At 33.9% G+C, this 27,496-nt stretch overlaps 2 protein-coding genes across 5 annotated transcripts in view; one reads left to right on the forward strand and one right to left on the reverse strand.

Moving 5' to 3' along the window:
- The window catches only part of LOC133631252 (BTB/POZ domain-containing protein kctd15), a 91,304-nt gene extending 77,750 nt beyond the window's left edge, over positions 1–13,554 (forward strand). For all 4 annotated transcript variants that reach the window (XM_062023424.1, XM_062023444.1, XM_062023439.1 and 1 more), the window contains one exon: positions 11,546–13,554. In XM_062023424.1, coding sequence (XP_061879408.1) covers positions 11,546–11,704 — 159 coding nt within the window. In that variant the 3' untranslated portion in view covers positions 11,705–13,554. The remainder of the gene's footprint in view (positions 1–11,545) is intronic.
- A 6,928-nt stretch (positions 13,555–20,482) lies between these two features.
- The window catches only part of LOC133631290 (transcription initiation factor TFIID subunit 4), a 300,647-nt gene continuing 293,633 nt past the window's right edge, over positions 20,483–27,496 (reverse strand). Inside the window, exon 15 of the mRNA XM_062023471.1 lies at positions 20,483–21,600. Coding sequence (XP_061879455.1) covers positions 21,433–21,600 — 168 coding nt within the window. The 3' untranslated portion in view covers positions 20,483–21,432. The remainder of the gene's footprint in view (positions 21,601–27,496) is intronic.

Here is a 27,496-nt window from a genome sequence, read left to right on the forward strand (position 1 = left end):
TGCTCCTCTGATCTTACACCAGAAATGACATGACGTGACGACGACGAGGGGGCTGGGGACTGGTACTTTTTAGAGGCGGTATAGTACTGAATATGATTCATTAGTATCGCGGTACTATACTAATACCGGTATACCGTACAACAATAAGACCTCAATTTCACAATCTTCAGAGCAAAATAATTTGTATTGCTGTGTATTTGAACAATAAGTTTGAAAAGAAGTCGGAAGACACGGGTAATTTGGGTCAAGTGTAAAAAAAAAAAAAGTAACCAGTAAATAAAAAAATTATGAAACACTCCAGCTGAAATTTGATAACGCGTGACGACGCCTTTAATGGCGTATTGATTGCTCTCTGCACGCTCCTTAAAATAAATCTCCTAGCCTAACTATCCGTCAGACAGCTACAGACGAGGGAACTTAAGTTTGATCTGGTGAAATTGCTGTGAAAATGTGAGTGTGACGTTTGTGTCCCACTCCTGAATGTTACCTTGTTGTGATAAATGACATCTACCCTTTTAAAAAAAAAAGCAATACACATTATTTTGCTCTGAAGATTGTGAAATTGAGGTCTTATTGTTGCTAAGGTCTAGGGTTGTACGGTGTACCGGTATTAGTATAGTACCTCGATACCAATGAATCATATTCGGTACTATACCTGCCTCTAAAAAGTTCCAGTCCCCAGTCCCCCCGTCGTCGTCGTCACGTCGTGTCATTTCTTGTGTAAGATCAGAGGAGCATGTTCGGCAGCGCACAATCACAGAGTACCGAAAAGGGATACGGGAAAAAAGCAAGAATGCTTAAGTTTCTTACAAGTATCATCCCTGCAGGACGAGGAATAGCTAAACATGCTTCACTACACACCGTAGCTCACCAACATCAAAATGAACACAAACACCATTGGTGGATCTACACCTGACATCCACTGTAATGATACCAAGTACAGGAGCGTATCTCGTCGATACTTTTTATCGTCACAAAATCTTTTTTCCTTTTTGAAAAATTCATATTATCTTTATAAACTCAGGAAATACTTCCCTGGACACATGAGGACTTTGAATATGATCCTGTAATGACTTGGTATCGGCTCGATACCTAAAATTTGTGGTTTCATCCAAAACTAATGTAAAGTATCAAACAACGGAAGAATAAGTGATTATTACACTTTAACAGAAGTGTAGATAGAGCATGTTAAAAGAGAAAGTAAGCAGATATTAACAGTAAATGAGCAAGTGGATTAATAATCAATTTGTACAGTTTGTCCCTCATAATTTTGACAAAATAATAGAATGAGAAATGACACAATATGTTACTGCATATGTCAGCAGACTAAATTAGGAGCCTTTGTTTGTTTACTTACTAATAAAAGAAAAGTTGCCTCGTATGCTCACTATTTTATTTAAGGACAAACTTGCAATAAAAACATATGTTTAATGTACCGTAAGATTTTTGGTTAAAATAAAGCCAATAAGGCAATTTTTTGTGGTGTCTTTATTTAGAAAAGTACCAAAAAGTATTGAAATATATTTTGGTGCCGGTACCGGGACAACCTGACTAAGGTCTCGTGCATGAAGGTTGGTACACTGCAAAAACTGAAATCTAAGTAAGATTAAATATCTCAAATAAGGGTGATATTTGCTTATTTTCTGTCTGATGAAATAATTCTTCTCACTAAGCAGATTTTATGTTAGAGTGTTTTACTTGTTTTAAGTGTTTTGGTCCTAAATGATCTCAGTAAGATATTACAGCTTGTACTGAGATTTAATGACCTATATTGAGTAAAACATGCTTGAAACTAGAATATCAACTGTTGCAAAGCTGTGTCATCTACACTCACAAGTATAAAACTACTTTTTTAAAGTACAGTATTTTTTGGACTATAAGTCGCAGTTTTTTTCATAGTTTGGCCGGGGGTGCGACTTATACTCAGGAGCGACTTATGTGTGAAATTATTAACACATTACCGTAAAATATCAAATAATATTATTTAGCTCATTCACGTAAGAGACTAGACGTATAAGATTTCATGGGATTTAGCGATTAGGAGTGACAGATTGTTTGGTAAACGTATAGCATGTTCTATATGTTATAGTTATTTCAATGACTCTTACCATAATATGTTACGTTAACATACCAGGCACCTTCTCAGTTGGTTATTTATGCGTCATATAACGTGCACTTATTCAGCCTGTTGTTCACTATTCTATTATTCTATTACTATTTTATTTTCAAGTGTCTATTCTTGGTGTTGGGTTTTATCAAATAAATTTCCCAAAAAAATGCGACTTAAACTCCAGTGCGACTTATATATGTTTTTTTCCTTCTTTATTATGCATTTTCGGCCAGTGCAATTTATACTCCGGAGCGACTTATACTCCGAAAAATACGGTAATAATTTCTTCCTTCAAACATGAAAAAAAAAATCATGACTTTGATACAATTGTGTCTCATAATTACCGTAAAACAGATGACAGCCAAATGGACTTTGCTGTTTTATTTTCAATGAAACAATAGAAACTCATATAGTAGTACAGTTGGCACAGTACAGTAAACTGACAGTTAATATTTAAACATTTAACATTTCAAACAATTTTGAACAGAAATAGTTCATGCACATTCAGATAAATTCTTAAAAATTACAATAAAACATTGGCTGTATATATGCACACTAATTGACTGAAAAAGCACGCACTTGGCGCGATGATGTCATGTTATCGATGGAAAAATGCATTTTTAGACCATATGATTTGCCTGAGCGGCTAGGAGACCCCGAGAGTAACAAGATGTTGCCTTGTTGCCTTTCCATTAAGAACAATGAACTAGTTTTTAGTATAAGTTTGCTGGTTTCAAGAAATGTAATGCCGAGCGCATATCATTATGTCAAGATAATGGCACTAGCATTTACTTAATTTAAGAATATTTTTCAACATATTGAGCAAAAAGGTCTCATTTTTTTTCTACCAAGAAAAGTGCACTTGTTATAAGTGAGAATATACTTATTTTAAGGTGTTTTTGGGGTTAGCTAATTAGGGACCGAATGTCCCTTTGGGACAGAGGACCCTATTGAATTTCTAGCGTTTTATTATTATTATTATTATTATTATTATTATTATTATTATTATTATTATTATTATTATTATTCCGCCGCCTCTTTGAGCTGTAATTTGACCCCCTTAACATGCTTCAAAACTCACCAAATTGGACACACACATCAGGACTGGCGAAAATTGCGATCTAATCAAAAAACCAAACCCCAAAACTCAAAATTGCGCTCTGGTGCCCCCTAGGAAGAAAACACAGACAAAACTGCCTGTAACTTCCAGTAGGAATGCCGTAGAGACATGAAACAAAAACCTCTATGTAGGTCTCACTTAGACCTAGATGTCATACACTGACATCCCCCAGCAAAAATCAACAGGAAGTTTGCAATTCCCCCTTCAAAACAAAAGTTGAGTAAAAACAGTCACCTTTCTACAAATGAGCACAGGAGAGAGATTGAACCCTTCTGATTAAAAGTTGATGAAAGAGTTTTAATTACTGCTCCGGTTTAGATTTTATGAGCCCTCAAAGTCGGTCCCGTCCATCGCTGCTTGCAGCTTTAATTCTACTTGTTTTGGAAAGCCTTAACAAGCCGAATTTTCTTGTTCTATTGGCAGATAATTTTGCTTCGTTCAAATAAAATACCCCTCATTTTTGTATTTTTTTTTTTCTTGTTTTTGGACCACTGACATTTTGCAGTGTAAAAAGTTTCTTGCAATTTTCTATCTTTTTTTCCCCCCCAATTGGTTGAATTCAGAAGGGCAGTTAGATTTCAGATTTCCAGAGGTTGAATTGGATCCTGGAAAAAGTGAAGCGGCAGAGCAGGCCTGGTGTGAGAGTCAGCGGTCACCAGTAGGTGGCGCTACACGAGGACATGTATTTAAGGACATCAAAAAACCTTTCTCGCTAAACACTTGCTGTGGAGCTCTGAAGGGCCGCGTGAGAACACTTCCATATCCTCAGGTCAGAATAATATCCTTAAGTGTTGCGACGCAGCCGCCATAAAAGCCACGCTATCTTTATTGATCGAGCCGTCCGCCTCCTCCTCTGCGACCAAATTCTTTGCCCATTGCGAGCGAGTCCCCCCCCCCCAGTGTGTGAGAGGGTGAAATGCAATGTGATGCAATGATTAAAGAAGCCAATGTAATACCATTTTCCATAATCGTTCGCCTGTCATGGATTTTTCTTTTTTTTTTTTTTTTTTTGGGAGGGGGTTGTTTGATGCTCGGGCAGGTCTCCTAATTAGCCGTCCTCTCCATCAGCTGTCTGCCGTCCCTTCTGTCTCGCAAATGTCTGAGTTTGTCGTCGCCCCCGCTGCTGCTGCATGGCCGCGGGACAGAGTGGCAGGAAGGGGAGGAGGACGGGAAGACATTAGGAAACGTGCCGCTTCCATCCAGCACACGTTTTTTTTTGGGGGGGGGGGGAGCAGGTATAGCGGCCGTCAGAAAGTGTCGTTCAAGCGTCACGTCAGACATTGTACCGTATTTTCCGGACCATAGGGCGCACCGGGTTATAAGGCGCACTGCCGACGAGTGGCTTTACACTGCAAAAAGTCAGTGTTCAAAAACAAGAAAAAAAAATACAAAAATTAGGGGTATTTTATTTGAACTAAGCAAAATTATCTGCCAATAGAACAAGAAAATTTGGCTTGACAAGACTTTCCAAAACAAGTAAAATTAGCTAACCTCAATGAACCCAAAAAATACCTTAAAATAAGTATTTTCTCCCTAATAACAAGTGCACTTTTCTTGATAGAAAAAAACAAATATGAGACATTTTTTCTCAATATGTTGAACAATATTGTTAAATTAAGTCAATGCTAGTGCCATTATCTAGAGCGCAAGGAATATGTATATATATATATATATATATATATATATATATATATATATATATATATATATATATATATATATATATATATATATATATATATATATATATATATATATATATATATATATATATATATATATACAAACCCCATTTCCATATGAGTTGGGAAAATGTGTTAGATGTAAATATAAACGGAATACAATGATTTGCAAATCATTCTACGATAAATGCTTTAAAATGTAATATCGGAAATTATCGGTATCAGTTTAAAAATTATCGGTATCTGTTTCAAAAAGTAAAATGTATGACTTTTTAAAACGCCGCCGTGTACACGGACGTAGGGAGAAGTACAGAGCGCCAATAAACCTTAAAGGCACTGCCTTTGCGTGCCGGCCCAGTCACATAATATCTACGGCTTTTCACACACACAAGTGAATGCAATGCAAACTTGGTCAATAGCCATACAGGTCACACTGAGGGTGGTCGTATAAACAACTTTAACACTGTTACAAATATGTGCCACACTGTGAACCCACACCAAACAAGAATGACGAACACATTTCGGGAGAACATCCGCACCGTAACACAACATAAACACAGCAGAACAAATACCCAGAACCCCTTGCAGCACTAACTCTTCCGGGACGCTACAATATACCCCGCCCACCTCAACCTCCTCATGCTCTCTCAGGGAGAGCATGTCCCAAATTCCAAGCTGCTGTTTTGAGGCATGTTAAAAAAAAATAATGCACTTTGTGACTTCAATAATAAATATGGCAGTGCCATGTTGGCATTTTTTTCCATAACTTGAGTTGATTTATTTTGGGAAAACCTTGTTACATTGTTTAATGCATCCAGCGGGGCATCACAACAAAATGAGGCATAATAATGTGTTAATTCCACGACTGTATATATCTGTATCGGTTGATATCGGAATCTGTAATTAAGAGTTGGACAATATCGGAATATCGGATATCAAAAAAGCCATTATCGGACATCTCTAGATATAAGTAAGAACTTTACACTACTTTATATTAGACATGGCAACAGCAGAGGGTGAATGTCCCATAACAAGAAGATAGAGAAAAAGAAGAAGCTTAACGACTACGGCATCTGCACTCTTTGTGCTCATTAGCAATAAAGCTACAAACACACTCTCATGCTCATTAGCAATAAAGCTACAGACACACTCTCATGCTCATTAGCATTAAAGCTACAGACACACTCTCATGCTCATTAGCATTAAAGCTACAAACACACTCTCATGCTCATTAGCATTAAAGCTACAAACACACTCTCATGCTCATTAGCATTAAAGCTACAGACACACTCTCATGCTCATTAGCATTAAAGCTACAAACACACTCTCATGCTCATTAGCATTAAAGCTACAGACACACTCTAATGCTCATTAGCATTAAAGCTACAGACACACTCTCATGCTCATGAACATTAAAGCTACAGACACACTCTCATGCTCATGAACATTAAAGCTACAGACACACTCTCATGCTCATGAACATTAAAGCTACAGACACACTCTCATGCTCATGAACATTAAAGCTACAGACACACTCTCATGCTCATGAACATTAAAGCTACAGACACACTCTCATGCTCATGAACATTAAAGCTACAGACACACTCTCATGCTCATGAACATTAAAGCTACAGACACACTCTCATGCTCATGAACATTAAAGCTACAGACACACTCTCATGCTCATGAACATTAAAGCTACAGACACACTCTCATGCTCATGAACATTAAAGCTACAGACACACTCTCATGCTCATGAACATTAAAGCTACAGACACACTCTCATGCTCATTAGCATTAAAGCTACAGACACACTCTCATGCTCATTAGCATTAAAGCTACAGACACACTCTCATGCTCATGAGCATTAAAGCTACAGACACACTCTCATGCTCATGAACATTAAAGCTACAGACACACTCTCATGCTCATTAGCATTAAAGCTACAGACACACTCTCATGCTCATTAGCATTAAAGCTACAGACACACTCTCATGCTCATTAGCATTAAAGCTACAGACACACTCTCATGCTCATGAGCATTAAAGCTACAGACACACTCTCATGCTCATTAGCATTAAAGCTACAGACACACTCTCATGCTCATTAGCATTAAAGCTACAGACACACTCTCATGCTCATGAGCATTAAAGCTACAGACACACTCTCATGCTCATGAACATTAAAGCTACAGACACACTCTCATGCTCATGAGCATTAAAGCTACAGACACACTCTCATGCTCATGAACATTAAAGCTACAGACACACTCTCATGCTCATGAGCATTAAAGCTACAGACACACTCTCATGCTCATGAGCATTAAAGCTACAGACACACTCTCATGCTCATGAGCATTAAAGCTACAGACACACTCTCATGCTCATTAGTATTAAAGCTACAGACACACTCTCATGCTCATTAGCATTAAAGCTACAGACACACTCTCATGCTCATTAGCATTAAAGATACAGACACACTCTCATGCTCATTAGCATTAAAGCTACAGACACACTCTCATGCTCATTAGCATTAAAGCTACAGACGCACTCTCATGCTCATTAGCATTAAAGCTACAGACACACTCTCATGCTCATTAGCATTAAAGCTACAGACGCACTCTCATGCTCATTAGCATTAAAGCTACAGACACACAAGACTGGGTGTTCCAATGCAAGGCTGTAATTAAAGAGGTCATATGTGTAAATACGTTTGAAAGCGGGAAGTCGTCCCTTAGCGAGCGTCCTCATCTCCATATTTCCATGTGGCGCTAGAAGGAAAGAGTAAATAGTGGTCAATCAGGGAGTTCGGAGAGGAAGAACAATTGGAGGTTTATCGTTGGATCAAACAAGTCATGGAGGTTGTTGTCTCCTCACTCCTTGAGGTCCATCCTTATTCCCCACACGTCCACCCTCCCTCCCTCCCCCTCTCCCCTCCTCCATCTCTCCTCTCACCTCGGCCTCATTACTCAAATTAGGAGCTCCAGTAATCACCTCGCTCGCACTCGCCGCAACCCTTTGAGCTCGTGGCCTCGCTTCGCCAGCCAATGGGGCGCGAGCGTCATGAATATGAGAGAGGTGGTGTGATGTCGGCGAGCCCCCCGGTCTCATTCCATCACGGCGTGGGGGGGGGGGGGGGGGGGGGGGGGGGGGGGGGGGTTGAGAGGTGATGACACGGGGTTCATGTTTTTGTATGAAACTAATGGAAAGATGGAATATAGACGGCCATCTTTGAAAATATAACTTCTACCTGACTCAGGAGGCCAGTGTGCTGCTAATGATGGCCGATTTCAACTAATACAGCTCGTTATGTAACATGTGTATTATTATTATTATTATAACGCGTTATGTTGTAGTTATGTAACATGTGTATTATTATTATTATTATAACGCGTTGTGTTGTAGTTATGTAACATGTGTATTATTATTATTATTATTATAACGCGTTATGTTGTAGTTATGTAACATGTGTATTATTATTATTATTATAACGCGTTGTGTTGTAGTTATGTAACATGTGTATTATTATTATTATTGTTATAACGTGTTATGTTGTAGTTATGTAACATGTGTATTATTATTATTATTATAACGCGTTATGTTGTAGTTATGTAACATGTGTATTATTATTATTATTATAACGTGTTATGTTGTAGTTATGTAACATGTGTATTATTATTATTATTATAACGTGTTATGTTGTAGTTATGTAACATGTGTATTATTATTATTATAACGTGTTATGTTGTAGTTATGTAACATGTGTATTATTATTATTATTATACCGCGTTATGTAGTTATGTAATATGTGTATTATTAGTATTATAACATGTTATGTAGTTATGTAACATGTGTATTATTATTATTATAACATGTTATGTAGTTATGTACATGTGTATTATTATTATTATTATAGCGCGTTATGTAGTTATGTAATATGTGTATTATTATCATTATTATACTGCGTTATGTAGTTATGTAACATGTGTATTATTATTATTATAACGTGTTATGTAGTTATGTAACATGTGTATTATTATTATTATTATTATAGCGCGTTATGTAGTTATGTAACGTGTGTATCATTATTATTATTATAGCGCGTTATGTAGTTATGTAAGATGTGTATTATTATTATTATTATTATAGCGCGTTATGTAGTTATGTAACATGTATATTATTATTATTATAGCGCGTTATGTAGTTATGTAACATGTGTATTATTATTATTATTATACCTCGTTATGTAGTTATGTAACATGTGTATTATTATTATTATTATACCTCGTTATGTAGTTATGTAACATGTGTATTATTATTATTATTATTATAGCGCGTTATGTAGTTATGTAACATGTGTATTATTATTATTAATATACCGCGTTATGTAGTTATGTAACGTGTATTATTATTATTATACCACATTATGTAGTTATGTAACATGTGTATTATTATTATTATACCGCGTTATGTAGTTATGTAACATGTATATTATTATTATTATACCGCGTTATGTAGTTATGTAACATGTGTATTATTATTATTATTATTATACCACGTTATGTAGTTATGTAACATGTGTATTATTATTATTATACCGCGTTATGTAGTTATGTAGTTATGTAACATGTATATTATTATTATTATACCGTGTTATGTAGTTATGTAACATGTGTATTATTATTATAATACCACGTTATGTAGTTATGTAACATATGTATTGTTATTATTATTATACCGCGTTATGTAGTTATGTAACATGTGTATTATTATTATTATACCACGTTATGTAGTTATGTAACATGTATATTATTATTATTATTATACCGCGTTATGTAGTTATGTAACATGTGTATTATTATTATTATACCTCGTTATGTAACATGTGTATTGTTTTTATTATTATACCGTGTTATGTAGTTATGTAACATGTGTATTATTATTATTATACCACGTTATGTAGTTATGTAACATGTATATTATTATTATTATTATGCCGCGTTATGTAGTTATGTAACATGTGTATTATTATTATTATACCTCGTTATGTAACATGTGTATTGTTATTATTATTATACCGTGTTATGTAGTTATGTAACATGTGGCATAACTACATGAGGCGCATCCTGAAGAAGAAAATATTTCGCTCTCCACCGCGGCTATAAATAGTATATAAACTGTTATAAGTACACCTCTGCATAACATTTCAAGAAAACAACGGCAGTCTTTCCTCATCTCCCATACACTTAGCGCCCCCAAAGGAGGCCCCGGACCCTTTATTTGAGAAGGATTAAGGTAAGGGTTTGCCTTGGGGCTAGCGTTTGGCGAGGGTTAGTTGGCGTTTGAGTTAGGGTCTTAGTCAGGGTTTTGGTAAGGCTTTGGATGAGTTAGGTTAGGGTCGGGGTTTTAGTTGGACCGTTGATAAGTGTTGGTGTCAGGGTTGATATTTGGATATGGGTTAGGGTAATTTTAGCGTTAGGGTTTGAGAAGGGTATGGTCTGTCCCAAGGTTCCAAGTTAGTGTCAGGGTTTCCAGTTCGGGTTCGAAATGAGAAGTTCTTGTCACGGATTTGAGTTAGGGTTAGGGTTGGGCTTCCAGAACGAAAACCAGGTTCGGTCTAAAATAGGATTCAGTTTTGGAATCAGGGTAAGGGACCAAAGTTAAGGTTTCACTCTACAGTTTGGGGTTCAATGTCAGGGTTTTCTTTTCAGGCATTCCATCTGGGTAAAACACCTTAAAAGCCAAGGTCGGGTTTAGGTTAGGTTTTGTCTATCGGTTAGGGTTTGGATTCAGGGTTTGTGTTCAAGGGAAAGTTTTGGTTAGGGTTTGAGAAGGGTATGGTCTGTCTCATGGTTCCAAGTTAGTGTCAGGGTTTCCAGTTCAGGTTTGAAATGAGAAGTTCTTGTCACGAATTTGAGTTAGCGTTAGGGTTGGGCTTCCAGAACGAAAACCGATTTCGTTCTAAATTAGGATTCAGTTTTGGAATCAGGGTAAGGGACCAACGTTAAGGTTTCACTCTACAGTTTGGGGTTCAAAGTCAGGGTTTTCTTTTCAGGCATTCCATCTGGGTAAAACACCTTAAAAGCCAAGGTCGGGTTTAGGTTAGGTTTAGTCTATCGGTTAGGGTTTGGATTCAGGGTTTGTGTTCAAGGGAAAGTTTTGGTTAGGGTTTGAGAAGGGTATGGTCTGTCTCATGGTTCCAAGTTAGTGTCAGGGTTTCCAGTTCAGGTTTGAAATAAGAAGTTCTTGTCACGAATTTGAGTTAGTGTTAGGGTTGGGCTTCCAGAACGAAAACCGGTTTCGTTCTAAATTAGGATTCAGTTTTGGAATCAGGGTAAGGGACCGAAGTTAAGGTTTCACTCTACAGTTTGGGGTTCAAAGTCAGGGTTTTCTTTTCAGGCATTCCATCTGGGTAAAACACCCTAAAAGCCAAGGTCGGGTTTAGGTTAGGTTTAGTCTTTTGGTTAGGGTTTGGATTCAGGGTTTGTGTTCAAGGGGAAGTTTTGGTCAAGGTTTTGATTTGGTTTAGTGTCAGGGTTTTTAGGCTTCCTCTTCAGGGTTTGTGGTGGTCAGCTGATAAATCCTGGCAGGTTTTTGACGAGTCTTCAAACGTGTCATCTTCTGGTCTTTTCAGGTCCTGGAGCGTCTCTTCCAGAAAGGCTTCAGCGTGGCGGCGTCGTGCGGCGGCGGCGTGGACTCGTCCCAGTTCAGCGAGTACGTGCTGTGTCGCGAGGACCGGCGGAGTCTGTCCATCAACACGCCCATCAGGATAAAACAAGAACCCTTAGACTAGACCCCCCCCCCCCAACCCACGCCCGCCGCCATCCTGACGTCCACTTCCTGTCCTGAGTGGACCGGGCCTGGACTCGGGAGACTTCCAGTAAGTTCCGGCAGGGGCTCGCTCGCCTCTGAGGAGAATGTAGACAACATCCGGGATCCACACTAGGATCCAGCAGATCCCTTGGAGGATTACTTCTGGGACACGAGGAAAGACGAGGACACGCCCACTCCTCCATGATGTCATCATCGCTCTTCTTCTCTTCTTCCGATCACGCCACGCTGTAAAAAATGAGCATTCATGGAATTATTTTCATCCGCTTTGCTCTTTCTGACCTTTTCTTGTCTTGAGGACGAGGAGCCAAGAAGATCTCGCTGTGGACACTTTTTGATTCTTCTTTTCACATCTCTCAACATATCTTTCCACCTTTTGTCCCAGGGTGAAAAAGTAGTCCAGCAAAAAGATTGACTCGATCTTTTTCTTTGGCTTTTTTTTTTTTTTTTTTTTGCACTTAGAGGTTTCCGCCATGACAACAAACTCTGTCCACAAACACTCTGGTGTTTTGAAATATTGATTTTGTTTCTTTCACCCGCGGGAATATGATTGTTTTTATCATGAAAATGCTTTAAAAATGACATTATTTACCCTCAACAAATTTCACCATTTAAAATAAAAAACACGTTTGGTGACCACAAATATGCGAATAATTTCAAACAAAAGTTCTATATTTTGTTTCATTTCATTCGATCACAAAAAAGGCCACACCCCGAAACACGTTTCTCCAGTTTTTATTAACATGTTGATTAAAATTTCAAAAAAATACGCTGGTATTTTTATTTTAAAAAGTTTATTCCATCACAAAAAATTTAACACTCAATTTTTTTTTGTTTTCTTAACCCCCTCAAAAAAATATTAACATTTTGATTAAAATAAAAACCTTTGGTGACCACAAATCCCTTTTTTTTTTCTTCTTTTTTTTTTTTAAATGAATACAACTTTCTTTTTTTTTTTTTTAATATTCTAATACAAAAAAGGAACGGTCCAATTTTTTTTTTTTGCCTTCTTTTAATAAAAATAAAAATATGTGGTCACAAAATTAAACTCTTAAATTAAAAAAATTATTAAGAAAAATATATTTACATGTTTGATTCAAATTCAATGTGCCAGCAGAAAATGAAATGGTAAATAAAATAAAGTCACAATGTGATTTTTGAATAAAAAAATATTTTTTTAATTTACCAAACGTATTTTTAAAAAAAATGCTGTTTTAGCCAATCAAACGAAATACTTAAAATAAATTTAAGAACACGAAAGTATTATTTTAAACGGATAATAAAAATAAAGCAGTAAATTAAATGTTGAAAAATGACACAAAAAAGGCATCTCCAATATTTACATTGAAATAATTTGTCAAATGTTGATCAAATTAGAAAACATCTGGATAAAGAAAGAACTAATTTAATCACCCCCATTGTTTTTCAATTTAAAAAATATCTATTTTCAATAAAAATTGAATATTCAGTAAATAACATTTTTCCTTTTCTTTTGTCAAATTTGACAGTGTATTTGTGAATTAAAAACAGATACATTTACAGTACTAAAATATGACTTTTTTTTACAAAGAACATAACATTTGAAAATACCTTAGTGTGCGTGGACAAGGCTTGTTTACAAAAAGAGCGCAGCTGAGACGGTGCACATGTTTGTGATTGTACAAAAATGTTTATTTGTCACACTTTCATTTCAAAGAAGAAGAAGAAGTGCGTCATAAAAATGTGTGCCGACTACAAACCGCTTAGTTCCTTGTGAGTCGACTACAGCCACAAACGGTACATGAGAGAATTCTTCGGATCGGGTCAAAAGTGAGGTAGGGGAGGGGGGGGGGGGGGGGTGGGACAATTTATGATGTAAGACATTTTGTATTTTTTGCATCAAACATGGAGATTTGTGTGTGTGTCGCTTATTCATGCTGTTTGTTGACAAAACAAGCATTTTTTATTATTTAGAAAATGAATCTATAAAGAAGGATCAGAGCAGAGTCTCCACAGGGGGCGCACTCAAAGGGAATACGCAAAAGCAGGCCAGTGGAGAACCTGAGCCAGCGCCCCCTACTGGTGCCTTCTGGAATGAAAATCGCACCGCAACAACTTTTCTGTGCCGGAGTGACTTTTCCCAGGAGTCGCGTCCAAAAAAAACAAACATCGAACACGACTTTTTCTCCCGGATTTTCAGAACTTGGCGAAGTTTTATTTATTTCTTAGCCGACAATAACGCGATGAAGTGCTGACCACTTTTCTCAGACGCTGCCCCCTAGTGGAAACTCACTTGTACAGCAGAGTTGTTTTTGGTTTTTTTAAGCAACACCCCCCCACACAAAAAAAAAAGACATTGTTGTACATACGGATTTAAGCGTTTTAAAGGGTATAATAATAATATTATTAATATGTATATTATTTAAAATGTTTAAGAACAATTAGACTGTGGTATGATAAAGGGCATGTGTTAATTTGCAGTGACTTTTCTTGCATATTTGCGATAATAAAAGGATGTACTGGACGTCAATTGTCTTTGTCTCATTTTTTGCCTCCTTTATTCATCCCATTCAAGTAGAAAAACTGATATTATACAGTATGTACATTAAGATGATTGTGATACAATTTAAACATATATATGTATATACATATAGAAATAGATTAATATATTCAAAATGTTATACTATCTGCAATTACATTTTGGTGATAATAAAACTGAGTAGTAAGGTATTTTTTAAAAATAAAAATAAAATATGTTTTATTTAATTATTTAATTTATTGAATATACTATAAGAATTAAGTATATTGTTCATATTTTTTAAGTTTTATTTTTCTATATACTAAATAATTTGTAATTTTGTCTAATTGAGGTCGTACGTTTTTTCTATTTAATAATCTTTTTTTTTTTATTAAAAAAAATTATGTTTTTCCCAAAAAATATCTTACTAAAAGACTTTTTTTTTTTTAGGATTTGTAGCGCGTGTAAAAATGTTTACTGTTCAGTTGGTAAAAGATGCCGAAGCAAAAAAAAAAAAAAAGAGAGCGATAAAAGGTGTAATGTTCATGCCAGGCCACTAGTTGGCAACGCCATGACTGAACCTGAAAAAAACCAAAACATCTTTAGCCCATGCACATACAAAACAACAGTTTGACCCATCAAGGTTGCGTTGGGGGTCGTGTATCACAGCTAGTGAGAGCGAGAAAATACTCGGCCAAAATCTTGAAAAAATACAATAAAAATCCAATATTTTGCACTGAGTTAAACATTTTGGTCTTTGCAAAAACACTTCATTAGCGTCGGAAAGCTAGAGGGACTTTTTGTCTTTTTCTTCTTCAGCCGTTTTGTGTGTGCTGCCTTGGAAATGGAAATGAAGACAACTGCAATTTGGTTGGGGAAAAAAATATTTTTGCTGTGAAAGATCAAATCCTGTTCTAAAAACATCTTACCATACATATATATATATATATATATATATATATATATATATATATATATATATATATATATATATATATATATATATATATATATATATATATATATATATATATATATATATATATATATATATATATATATATATATATATATATATATATATATATATATATATATATATACATATGTATCTATATATACATTATTATATACTTATATATATATATATTAGTATATATATAATATTATGTATATATATACCAGTGGCGTGCGGTGAGGTTAATGTCTGGTGAGGCACTGCATCATCACAGTCAGATTTACAAACATATGAACCCTAAATAGTATCTTATTCACCATGTGATTGGCAGCAGTTAACGGGTTATGTTTAAAAGCTCATACCAGCATTATTTACACATACAAACTAGCACACAAAAAAGCACATTTAATAAAAAAAACATTATTATGGTCTAGTGACGGCACGCCACTGGTATGTATATACATATGTATACATACATATATGTATATGTATTTACATACATATACACATATATACATACATATTTATATACATACATATATATATATACATACATATATACATATATATACATACATACATATATACATATATATATACACATACATACATACATATATATGTATATATGTATGTGTATATATATGTATGTATGTATATATATATGTATGTATATATATATATATATATATATATATATATATATATATATATATATATATATATATATATATATATATATATATATATATATATATACAGCAGATTCTCAAGAATATAAAAAATAAGAATAGTATTGATGAGAGAAGTTGGGTCCCCTGGTACTTCGCTCCCTGGAAATGTGGCCCCCTCAACAATTTAGTTGTATATGTCTGCTGTTTCCTATAAAATGTTTAAAAATGTTTTACTACACACAAGTTGCCAAAAAACAGGGACAAAATTCAGCAAGTGTTGAGTTTAGTAAACAGCTTATTTATTCCTTTACAAAATAGGTACAAATACATCAGTATTGTTTGTTTTTTGTCTGACACAAACAGGAAAATTCCAAGATATGTACAAGAGTTTTTTTTATACCAAAAATAAGGTGGTTCTAATAAACACATAGTCCGTCTGTAAACAATATTTACAAAATATCCTTACAGTCAATTTCTTCTTCAACTTTCTCAACCAACCTTTTGGCTAAAAAGCTGCAGCGGTACAAAGTGAGCTGATCCAAAATCAGTGAAATCGATGCCGTCGTTGTGCTTGTCCAAAAACACCAAAGTTATTTCAGGAAAAATGTGCATAAAAGCCATTTTTTCTTTTTTTTTTTTTCTAAAAAAAAAAACCCCACAAGAAATAAAAATGCAAATATATTACAAGGTGAGACTTTCAATGTCAATACTGTTTCCTTTTTTCTACAAATATTCAAAGAAAAGGGTTGAATAAAATAAAAAAAATCAAAGTCAAACAAAAGTGCTGTCAAAATTCACAAAGCACAACAGAAGTTTGAAATGTTTCAAATTTGTGGAAATGTGACGACAATAAAAGCTGCATAGACCCAAATCTGACGTGAATCAATAAAAGCACATTTTTACATCACACAGAATTATTTAGAGTTCTTCAGAGAGGGAACAAGGTGTCGCTAAAAATGACTTTTTTCACCTCCTTTTCTTTTTCTTTCTAGAAACATCATCAGCTGCAACGTCAAAACAAAGCAGGCTTGAAAACAATCAAGAAAAATGATTCGTAACAAATACTGGAAAATTTGAACACGACCAAAGCGTACCCGAGTAGGACAACACTGAAAAGAAAACATTTTTCAAAAATGAAGGGCATTTTTGGGGGGGGGGGAAATGCAGGTTTTTTTGGCCGCAAAAAGTGTGAATTTTCAAGAATAAGTCACATTTTGTAAAAAGAAAACCAGAATAATTTTTTAGGAAGACATTTTATGTTAAAAAAAGAATTTAGATTTGATTTTTGGTAAAAAGTTGTAACCTACGAGAATAAAGTAGTTTTTGTTGTTGTTGTTTTGTTTTTTTAAAATAATTTTTTAACTACTTTTTTAACTAAAAAAAAACAAAACTATTATTTTTCAAAGAATTAATTTTTTCGAAAATTATTTTTAAAAAAACGACGTTATTTTTGTAAAAAGAAAAACTGAATCTTTTTTTGTTTTTTTAGGAAGAAATTGTATGTGAATAAGATCATATATTTGATTTTTGGTAAAAAGTCGTAACCTACCAGAATTAAGAAGTTTTTTTAAATACTATTTTTGACTACTTTTTAAACTAAAAAAAAAAAATATATATATATATATATATATATATATATATATATATATATATATATATATATATATATATATATATATATATATATATATATATATATATATATATATATATATATATATATATATATATATATATATATTATTTTATTTAATTAATTTAAAATTATTTATGTAGTATTTTTTTTTACCACAGAAAGTGTGAATTTCCAAGAATAAGTCACATTTTGTAAAAAGAAAAACAGAATAATTGTATGTGAATAAGATTGTATATTTATTTTTGTGAGAATAAAGTAGGTTTTTTTTGTTTTACTATTTTTAAACTACTTTTTTAACTAAAAAAGAAAAACTTTAAAAAGAGATTTATTTTTCAAAATAATCACTTTTTCCAAAAAACAATATAAAACAACAAAAAACATTATGTTTGTGAAAAGAAAAACAGAATAATTGTTTTTGTTTTTTAGGAAGAAATTTTATGTGAATAAGATTGTATATTAGATTTTTGGTAAAAAATCGTAACCTACCAGAATAAAGTAGTTTTTTTAAACTATTGTTTAACTACTTTTTAAACAAAAAAAAACACAAAAAAAAGATTTATTTTAAAAAAAAAATCATATTTATTTAATTTTTTACTAGAATAAGTCACATTTTGTAAAAAGAAAAACAGAATAATTGTATGTGAATAAGATCGTATATTTGAGTTTTGGTAAAAACTCGTAACCTACCTGAATAAAGTCGTTTTTTTTAAACAATTTTTAACTACTTTTTTAACTAAAAGTTATTGATTTCTATTTTTTTGTATTATTTAATTGAACTCATTTGAAAAAATATTTTTTTAAATTTTTTTTTACCACAGAAGGTGTGAATTTCCAAGAATAAGTCACATTTTGTAAAAAGAAAAACAGAATAATTGTATGTGAATAAGATCGTATATTTATTTTTGGTAAAAAGTCATAACCTGTGAGAATAAAGTAGTTAGTTTTTTTTGTTTTGCTATTTTTAAACTACTTTTTTAACTAAAAAAAAAACTTTAAAACAATTTTTATTTTTCAAAGAAATAATTTTTTCAAAAAATATATTTCAAAAAATAAACATTATGTTTGTGAAAATAAAAAACAGAATAATGTTTTTGTTTTTTAGGAAGAAATTGTATGTGAATAATATTTTATATTTGATTTTTGGTAAAAAAAAAGTCGCAACCTACCAAAATAAAGTAGTTTTTTAAAACTATTTAACTACTTTTAAAATAAAAAAAACAAACAAAAAAAAAGATTTATTTAAAAAAAAAAAATCATATTTATTTAATTTTTTACCACAAAAAGTGTGAATTTCTAAGAATAAGTCACATTTTGTAAAAACAAAAACAGAATAATTGTATGTGAATAAGATCGTATATGAGTTTTGGTAAAAAGTCGTAACCTACCAGAATAAAGCAGTTTTTTAAGACATTTTTTAACTACTTTTTGAACTAAAAATTATTGATTTTTATTTTTTTTGCATGTTTGTTTTTGTTGTGACCTTACAAGAATAAAGAAATTAGACTTGATTCATAAACATTTTTAATTTAAAAATATATTTCAGATACCACATATTTTTGGTATGAAGTCGTAATCTTGTACAATTAAATTAACTTTTTTTTTTTTTCCCGAGGAAAAGTAGTTTATTTATGGGGAAAAAAGGACATTTAAAAATAGACAAAAAAAAGTGGCATTCAAAACAAAAAATGTAAATAGTGAACAAAGTTGTATTTTTTTCAAAAATATATATATCTCTTTTGGATTAAAAAGTAGTGTAATACAAAATTGGAAAAAATATGGACCTATTATCCATAAGCAACTTTTCTTGCCTATTGGTGCCTGTTTTTGTGGATTAGGGATCTGCAAACTCCCGGAAATGTGAACTCAAACCATGGAGGCATGACAGAGATGTTTATAAAACAATCTTGCCTTCCATGTCTGACATCAGCAGATATTTCGATAGATGCAAAAAAATGTACCCAAAGATCTTTGCATCACTGTAGTCAATAAGCTCCTATCCTCTTGTTGTGGGGCAGACTGGCTTGTACATGCACATGCATCCTCCACTGTTGTTATTTCTATTACGAAACCGCGTACAGTTCTAACTTATATCTGTCAGTAGACTCGCTGTGGAAGCGTAAAAAACTACAACAAAGATGACGGGGAGAAGACGCTGTCGAAGTGGAGGCACGTAAAAAAAAGACCGCCCACAAAACTGGGCTATAAAGCGTCTTGAAGATGGTCTGTAAAACAATTTATGCAACATATATATATATATATATATATATATATATATATATATATATATATATATATATATATATATATATATATATATATATATATATATATATATATATATTTATATATATATATATATTTTTTTGTATATATATATATATATATATATATATATATATATATATATAATCGATTTTTGAAGTACAAATAAGAATTTTATATATATATATATATAATTCTTATTTGTACTTCAAAAATCGATTATATATATATGTATGTGTGTATATATATATATATATATATATATATATATATATATATATATATATATATATATATATATATATATGTATATAAATATATATATGTATAAAATCGATTTTTGAAGTACAAATAAGAATTGCGACCCAGTATATATATATATATATATATATATATATATATATATATATATATATATATATATATATATATATATATACATATATATATTCTGGGCTGTTTTTGGATGTTCTTTAGAGCAAAAATAGTCCCATTACATGCCATATTTTACTAATTAAAATGTATTAAAAAGAAAAACATATGTGTTCTTGTCTTATATAAGGATTGTGAATGATAAGTGCTGTTAAAGGGGAACTGCAATTTTTTTTTGGATTTTTTCTTATCATTCACAATTTATATATATATATATATATATATATATATATATATATATATATATATATATATATATATATATATATATATATATATATACTTTCAAACCTAGGATGTTTTTTAGAGCCTTTAATAGGCAGAATAGAATGAATGCCATTTCCTCTATTGTTAGCTGACTTTTGCTAGTGTTTGTTTACGATTTAGAATGCATAAAGAAAAAGAAAAACATATGCGTGCCCGCGACCCCAAAAGGGACAAGCGGTAGGAAATGGATGGATGGATGGACATATGCGTGCTCGTCTCAAACGTAACAGTGCACAAATAAATAATTGTAAATATAATTTTTTTAAAGAAAAGTACTGACCATGTTTTTTTAAGTTAGTCGGGGGGAAAAAAAAGACTTTTAAAGTTGTATTTAAAAACAAAATAAATAATTAAAATCGTATAATTTTTTTAATAATTGGTGCTCTTTTCACAGATAAAAGTATTGATCTCACAAATTAAAGTTGTATTTTTACAAGGAAATAACTATCCTAATTTTCAGGATTGAAGTCATACTTTTAAGGGAGGAAAAATAAGACTTTTTCACGTGTTTGAACAAGTGAATACGTTTTTTCGTTTTTTTCTTGAGGCTTTAAAACACTTCATTTTGGTGATTTGACAGTTTTCTTTTCAGTGTTGCGGTTGCTATGACGACGGTTGCCCCCCCAAAAAAAGGAGGCGCTATTCTTCCTTGTTGTGTTTAAGGTAACTTGTAAGGATTATTTACACCAGGAAGGTGCTTTTCCTTGATGAAGACAAGGTGACTAAATAGCAACAGGACGTCCTTATATGGTCGTGATGTCAGAGACGCTTTGGGGGCGAGAAGAGGAAACGCGAAGCGTTAAAAAAGAAAAAAAAGATGGCGGCCCCTCAATGAAGCTAACACATCAACAACCTTTTCTCTTCAGAAAATCTAGACAGGAAGTCACCGGCTGCAAACGCAGAGCTGACACCTGATCTGAAGGCACCTGGCTGGAGGACGAGGACGAGGACGAGGACGAGGACGCTACTTGAGGAGGGCGCGGTAGAGGAGCAGCGAGTGGGCGGTCTCTCTCTCCTGCTCCATGAAGAAGATGATGTCCCTGAGGTTGACGCGTGTGATGCGCTGCCGGGCGTACTGGCGTGACGAGGAGGCGGGCGTGGTCGAGGAGCCCGCCGGGGAGCCCGCCGAAACCTGAGGATGACAAACAAACGTTTTAATATACAAAACGTCTCTACTGGTTCTAAGGCTTTGAAGATAAACATAGAGGATCTTTGACTGGCCTTTTTGCAGCCGATTCCTACAAAAAACTGCAGAAATCCTGTGGAATAGATATCCAGGGTTTTGCAGCAAATCACTACAAAAACAATAGAGAGCTAATAGTCGTATAGAGGATCTTTGAGAAGGACTTTTTTTTTTAGGTGGTCCTTAAAAACAGCAAATTTGCAGCAAATCACTACAAAAACAATAGAGAGCTAATAGTCGTATAGAGGATCTTTGAGAAGGACTTTTTTTTTTTAGGTGGTCCTTAAAAACAGCAGCGCAATCCTCTGAAATAGAAGATCTTTATCCAGGGTTTTGCAGAAAATCACTACAAAAACAGTAGAGCTAAAGGTTATATAGAGGATCTTTGAGTCGTATAGAGGATCTTTGACAAGATCTTTTTTTAAGGCGGTACTTAAAAACAGCAGAGCAATCCTGTGAAATAGAAGATCTTTACCTAGGGTTTTTGCAGCAAACTCATACAAAAAACAGTAGAGAGCTAAAGGTTATATGGAGGACCTTTGAGTCGTATAGAGGATCTTTGAGTTGTATTGAGGGTCTTTGACATTTTTTTATTTATTTTTAAGACGGTTCTGAAAAACAGCAGAGCAATCCTGAAAAATAGAAGATCTTTATCCAGGGTTTTGCAGCAAATCACTACAAAAACAGTAGAGAGCTAATAGTCGTATAGAGGATCTTTGACAAGGCCTTTTTTTAAAGGTGGTCCTTAAAAACAGCAAGATTTTTTATCCAGGGTTTTTGTAGCGAATCCCTACAAAAACAGTAGAGCTAAAGGCCATATAGAGGATCTTTGAGTCATGTAGAGGATCTTTGACAATATTTTTTTTCTTTTAAGGTGGTCCTTATAAACAGCAGAGCAATATTGTGAAATAGAAGATCTTTACCGAGGATTCTTGCAGCAATTCCTACAAAAACAGTAGAGAGCTAAAGGTCATACGGAGGACCTTTGAGTCGTACAGAGGATCTTTGACATTTTTATTTATTTTTAAGACGGTCCTGAAAAACACAATCGCAATCCTGTGAAATAGACGATCTTTATCCAGGGTTTTGCAGCAAATCACTACAAAAACAGTAGAGAGCTAATAGTCGTATAGAGGATCTTTGACAAGGACTTATTTAAAGGTGGTCCTTAAAAACAGCAAGATTTTTTATCCAGGGTTTTTGTAGCGAATCCCTACAAAAACAGTAGAGCTAAAGGCCATATAGAGGATCTTTGAGTCATGTAGAGGATCTTTGACAATATTTTTTTTCTTTTAAGGTGGTCCTTATAAACAGCAGAGCAATATTGTGAAATAGAAGATCTTTACCGAGGATTCTTGCAGCAATTCCTACAAAAACAGCAGAGAGCTAAATGTCATACGGAGGACCTTTGAGTCGTATAGAGGATCTTTGACATTTTTATTTATTTTTAAGACGGTCCTGAAAAACACAATCGCAATCCGGTGAAATAGAAGATCTTAATCCAGGGTTTTGGAGCAAATCACTACAAAAACAATAGAGAGCTAATAGTCGTATAGAGGATCTTTGACAAGGACTTTTTTTTGAGGTGGTCCTTAAAACCAGCAGCGCAATCCTGAAAAATGTAATATTTTTTTATCCAGGGTTCTTGCAGCGAATCCCTACAGACAGTTGAGCTAAAGGTTATATGGAGGATCTTTGAGTCATGTAGAGGATCTTTGACAAGATTTTGTTTTTTTAAGGCGGTCCTTAAAAACAGCAGAGCAATCCTGTGAAATAAATAGAAGATCTTTATCCAGGGTTTTGCAGCAAATCACTACAAAAACAGTAGAGAGCTAATAGTCGTATAGAAGATCTTTGACAAGGACTTTTTTTTAAGGTGGTCCTTAAAACCAGAGGCGCAATCCTGAAAAATTGAAGATTTTTTATCCAGGGTCCTTGCAGCGAATCCCTACAAAAACAGTAGAGCTAAAGGTCATATAGAGGATCTTTGAGTCATGTAGAGGATCTTTGAGTCGTATAGAGGATCTTTGACAATATCTTTTTTAAGGCGGTTCTTAAAAACAGCAGAGCAATCCTGTGAAATAGAAGATCTTTACCTAGGGTTTTTGCAGCAAACTCATACAAAAAACAGTAGAGAGCTAAAGGTCATACGGAGGACCTTTGAGTCGCATAGAGGATCTTTGAGTTGTATTGAGGGTCTTTGACATTTTTTTATTTATTTTTAAGACGGTCCTGAAAAACAGCAGAGCAATCCTGAAAAATAGAAGATCTTTATCCAGGGTTTTGCAGCAAATCACTACAAAAACAGTAGAGCTAAAGGTTATATAGAGGATCTTTGAGTCGTATAGAGGATCTTTGACAAGATCTTTTTTTAAGGCGGTTCTTAAAAACAGCAGAGCAATCCTGTGAAATAGAAGATCTTTACCTAGGGTTTTTGCAGCAAACTCATACAAAAAACAGTAGAGAGCTAAAGGTTATATGGAGGACCTTTGAGTCGCATAGAGGATCTTTGAGTTGTATTGAAGGTCATTTTTTTATTTATTTTTAAGACGGTCCTGAAAAACAGCAGAGCAATCCTGAAAAATAGAAGATCTTTATCCAGGGTTTTGCAGCAAATCACTACAAAAACAGTAGAGAGCTAATAGTCGTATAGAGGATCTTTGACAAGGACTTTTTTTAAAGGTGGTCCTTAAAAACAGCAAGATTTTTTATCCAGGGTTTTTGTAGCGAATCCCTACAAAAACAGTAGAGCTAAAGGCCATATAGAGGATCTTTGAGTCATGTAGAGGATCTTTGACAAGATCTTTTTTTAAGGCGGTTCTTAAAAACAGCAGAGCAATCCTGTGAAATAGAAGATCTTTACCTAGGGTTTTTGCAGCAAACTCATACAAAAAACAGTAGAGAGCTAAAGGTCATACGGAGGACCTTTGAGTCGTATAGAGGATCTTTGAGTTGTATTGAGGGTCTTTGACATTTTTTTATTTATTTTTAAGACGGTCCTGAAAAACAGCAGAGCAATCCTGAAAAATAGAAGATCTTTATCCAGGGTTTTGCAGCAAATCACTACAAAAACAGTAGAGAGCTAATAGTCGTATAGAGGATCTTTGAGAAGGACTTTTTTTTTTTAGGTGGTCCTTAAAAACAGCAGCGCAATCCTCTGAAATAGAAAATCTTTATCCAGGGTTTTGCAGGAAATCACTACAAAAACAGTAGAGCTAAAGGTTATATAGAGGATCTTTGAGTCGTATAGAGGATCTTTGACAAGATCTTTTTTTAAGGCGGTTCTTAAAAACAGCAGAGCAATCCTGTGAAATAGAAGATCTTTACCTAGGGTTTTTGCAGCAAACTCATACAAAAAACAGTAGAGAGCTAAAGGTCATACGGAGGACCTTTGAGTCGTATAGAGGATCTTTGAGTTGTATTGAGGGTCTTTGACATTTTTTTATTTATTTTTAAGACAGTTCTGAAAAACAGCAGAGCAATCCTGAAAAATAGAAGATCTTTATCCAGGGTTTTGCAACAAATCACTACAAAAACAGTAGAGAGCTAATAGTCGTATAGAGGATCTTTGACAAGGACTTTTTTTAAAGGTGGTCCTTAAAAACAGCAAGATTTTTTATCCAGGGTTTTTGTAGCGAATCCCTACAAAAACAGTAGAGCTAAAGGCCATATAGAGGATCTTTGAGTCATGTAGAGGATCTTTGACAATATTTTTTTTCTTTTAAGGTGGTCCTTATAAACAGCAGAGCAATATTGTGAAATAGAAGATCTTTACCGAGGATTCTTGCAGCAATTCCTACAAAAACAGCAGAGAGCTAAAGGTCATACGGAGGACCTTTGAGTCGTATAGAGGATCTTTGACATTTTTATTTATTTTTAAGACGGTCCTGAAAAACACAATCGCAATCCGGTGAAATAAAAGATCTTTATCCAGGGTTTTGCAGCAAATCACTACAAAAACAATAGAGAGCTAATAGTCGTATAGAGGATCTTTGACAAGGACTTTTTTTTTTTAGGTGGTCCTTAAAAACAGCAGCGCAATCCTCTGAAATAGAAGATCTTTATCCAGGGTTTTGCAGAAAATCACTACAAAAACAGTAGAGCTAAAGGTTATATAGAGGATCTTTGAGTCGTATAGAGGATCTTTGACAAGATCTTTTTTTAAGGCGGTACTTAAAAACAGCAGAGCAATCCTGTGAAATAGAAGATCTTTACCTAGGGTTTTTGCAGCAAACTCATACAAAAAACAGTAGAGAGCTAAAGGTTATATGGAGGACCTTTGAGTCGCATAGAGGATCTTTGAGTTGTATTGAGGGTCTTTGACATGTTTTTATTTATTTTTAAGACGGTCCTGAAAAACAGCAGAGCAATCCTGAAAAATAGAAGATCTTTATCCAGGGTTTTGCAGCAAATCACTACAAAAACAGTAGAGAGCTAATAGTCGTATGGAGGATCTTTGACAAGGACTTTTTTTTAAAGGTGGTCCTTAAAAACAGCAAGATTTTTTATCCAGGGTTTTTGTAGCGAATCCCTACAAAAACAGTAGAGCTAAAGGCCATAAGAGGATCTTTGAGTCATGTAGAGGATCTTTGACAATATTTTTTTTCTTTTAAGGTGGTCCTTATAAACAGCAGAGCAATATTGTGAAATAGAACATCTTTACCGAGGATTCTTGCAGCGATTCCTACAAAAACAGTAGAGAGCTAAAGGTCATACGGAGGACCTTTGAGTCGTATAGAGGATCTTTGACATTTTTATTTATTTTTAAGACGGTCCTGAAAAACACAATCGCAATCCGGTGAAATAGAAGATCTTTATCCAGGGTTTTGCAGCAAATCACTACAAAAACAATAGAGAGCTAATAGTCGTATAGAGGATCTTTGACAAGGACTTTTTTTTTAGGTGGTCCTTAAAACCAGCAGCGCAATCCTGAAAAATGTAATATTTTTTTATCCAGGGTTCTTGCAGTGAATCCCTACAAAGACAGTTGAGCTAAAGGTTATATAGAGGATCTTTGAGTCATGTAGAGGATCTTTGACAAGATTTTGTTTTTTTAAGGCGGTCCTTAAAAACAGCAGAGCAATCCTGTGAAATAAATAGAAGATCTTTATCCAGGGTTTTGCAGCAAATCACTACAAAAACAGTAGAGAGCTAATAGTCGTATAGAGGATCTTTGACAAGGACTTTTTTTTAAGGTGGTCCTTAAAACCAGAGGCGCAATCCTGAAAAATTGAAGATTTTTTATCCAGGGTCCTTGCAGCGAATCCCTACAAAAACAGTAGAGCTAAAGGTCATATAGAGGATCTTTGAGTCATGTAGAGGATCTTTGACAAAATTGTGTTCTTTTAAGGCGGTCCTTATAAACAGCAGAGCAATATTGTGGAATAGAAGATCTTTACAGAGGGTTTTTGCAGTAATTCCTACAAAAACAGTAGAGAGCTAAAGGTCATACAGAGGACCTTTGAGTCGTATAGAGGATCTTTGAGTTGTATTGAGGATCTTTGACATTTTTATTTATTTTTAAGACGGTCCTGAAAAACACAATCGCAATCCGGTGAAATAGAAGATCTTTATCCAGGGTTTTGCAGCAAATCACTAGAGAGCTAATAGTCGTATAGAGGATCTTTGACAAGGACTTTTTTTTAAAGGTGGTCCTTAAAAACAGCAATATTTTTTATCCAGGGTTTTTGCAGTGAATCCCTACAAAAACAGTAGAGTTAAAGGTCATATAGAGGATCTTTGAGTCATATAGAGGATTTTTGACAAGATTTTGTTCTTTTAAGGAAGTCCTTAAAAACAGCACAGCAATATTGTGGAATAGAAGATCTTTACCGAGGGTTTTTGC

Source organism: Entelurus aequoreus, linkage group LG02, assembly GCF_033978785.1.
Source record: "Entelurus aequoreus isolate RoL-2023_Sb linkage group LG02, RoL_Eaeq_v1.1, whole genome shotgun sequence".
Classification (NCBI taxonomy): Eukaryota; Metazoa; Chordata; class Actinopteri; order Syngnathiformes; family Syngnathidae; genus Entelurus; species Entelurus aequoreus.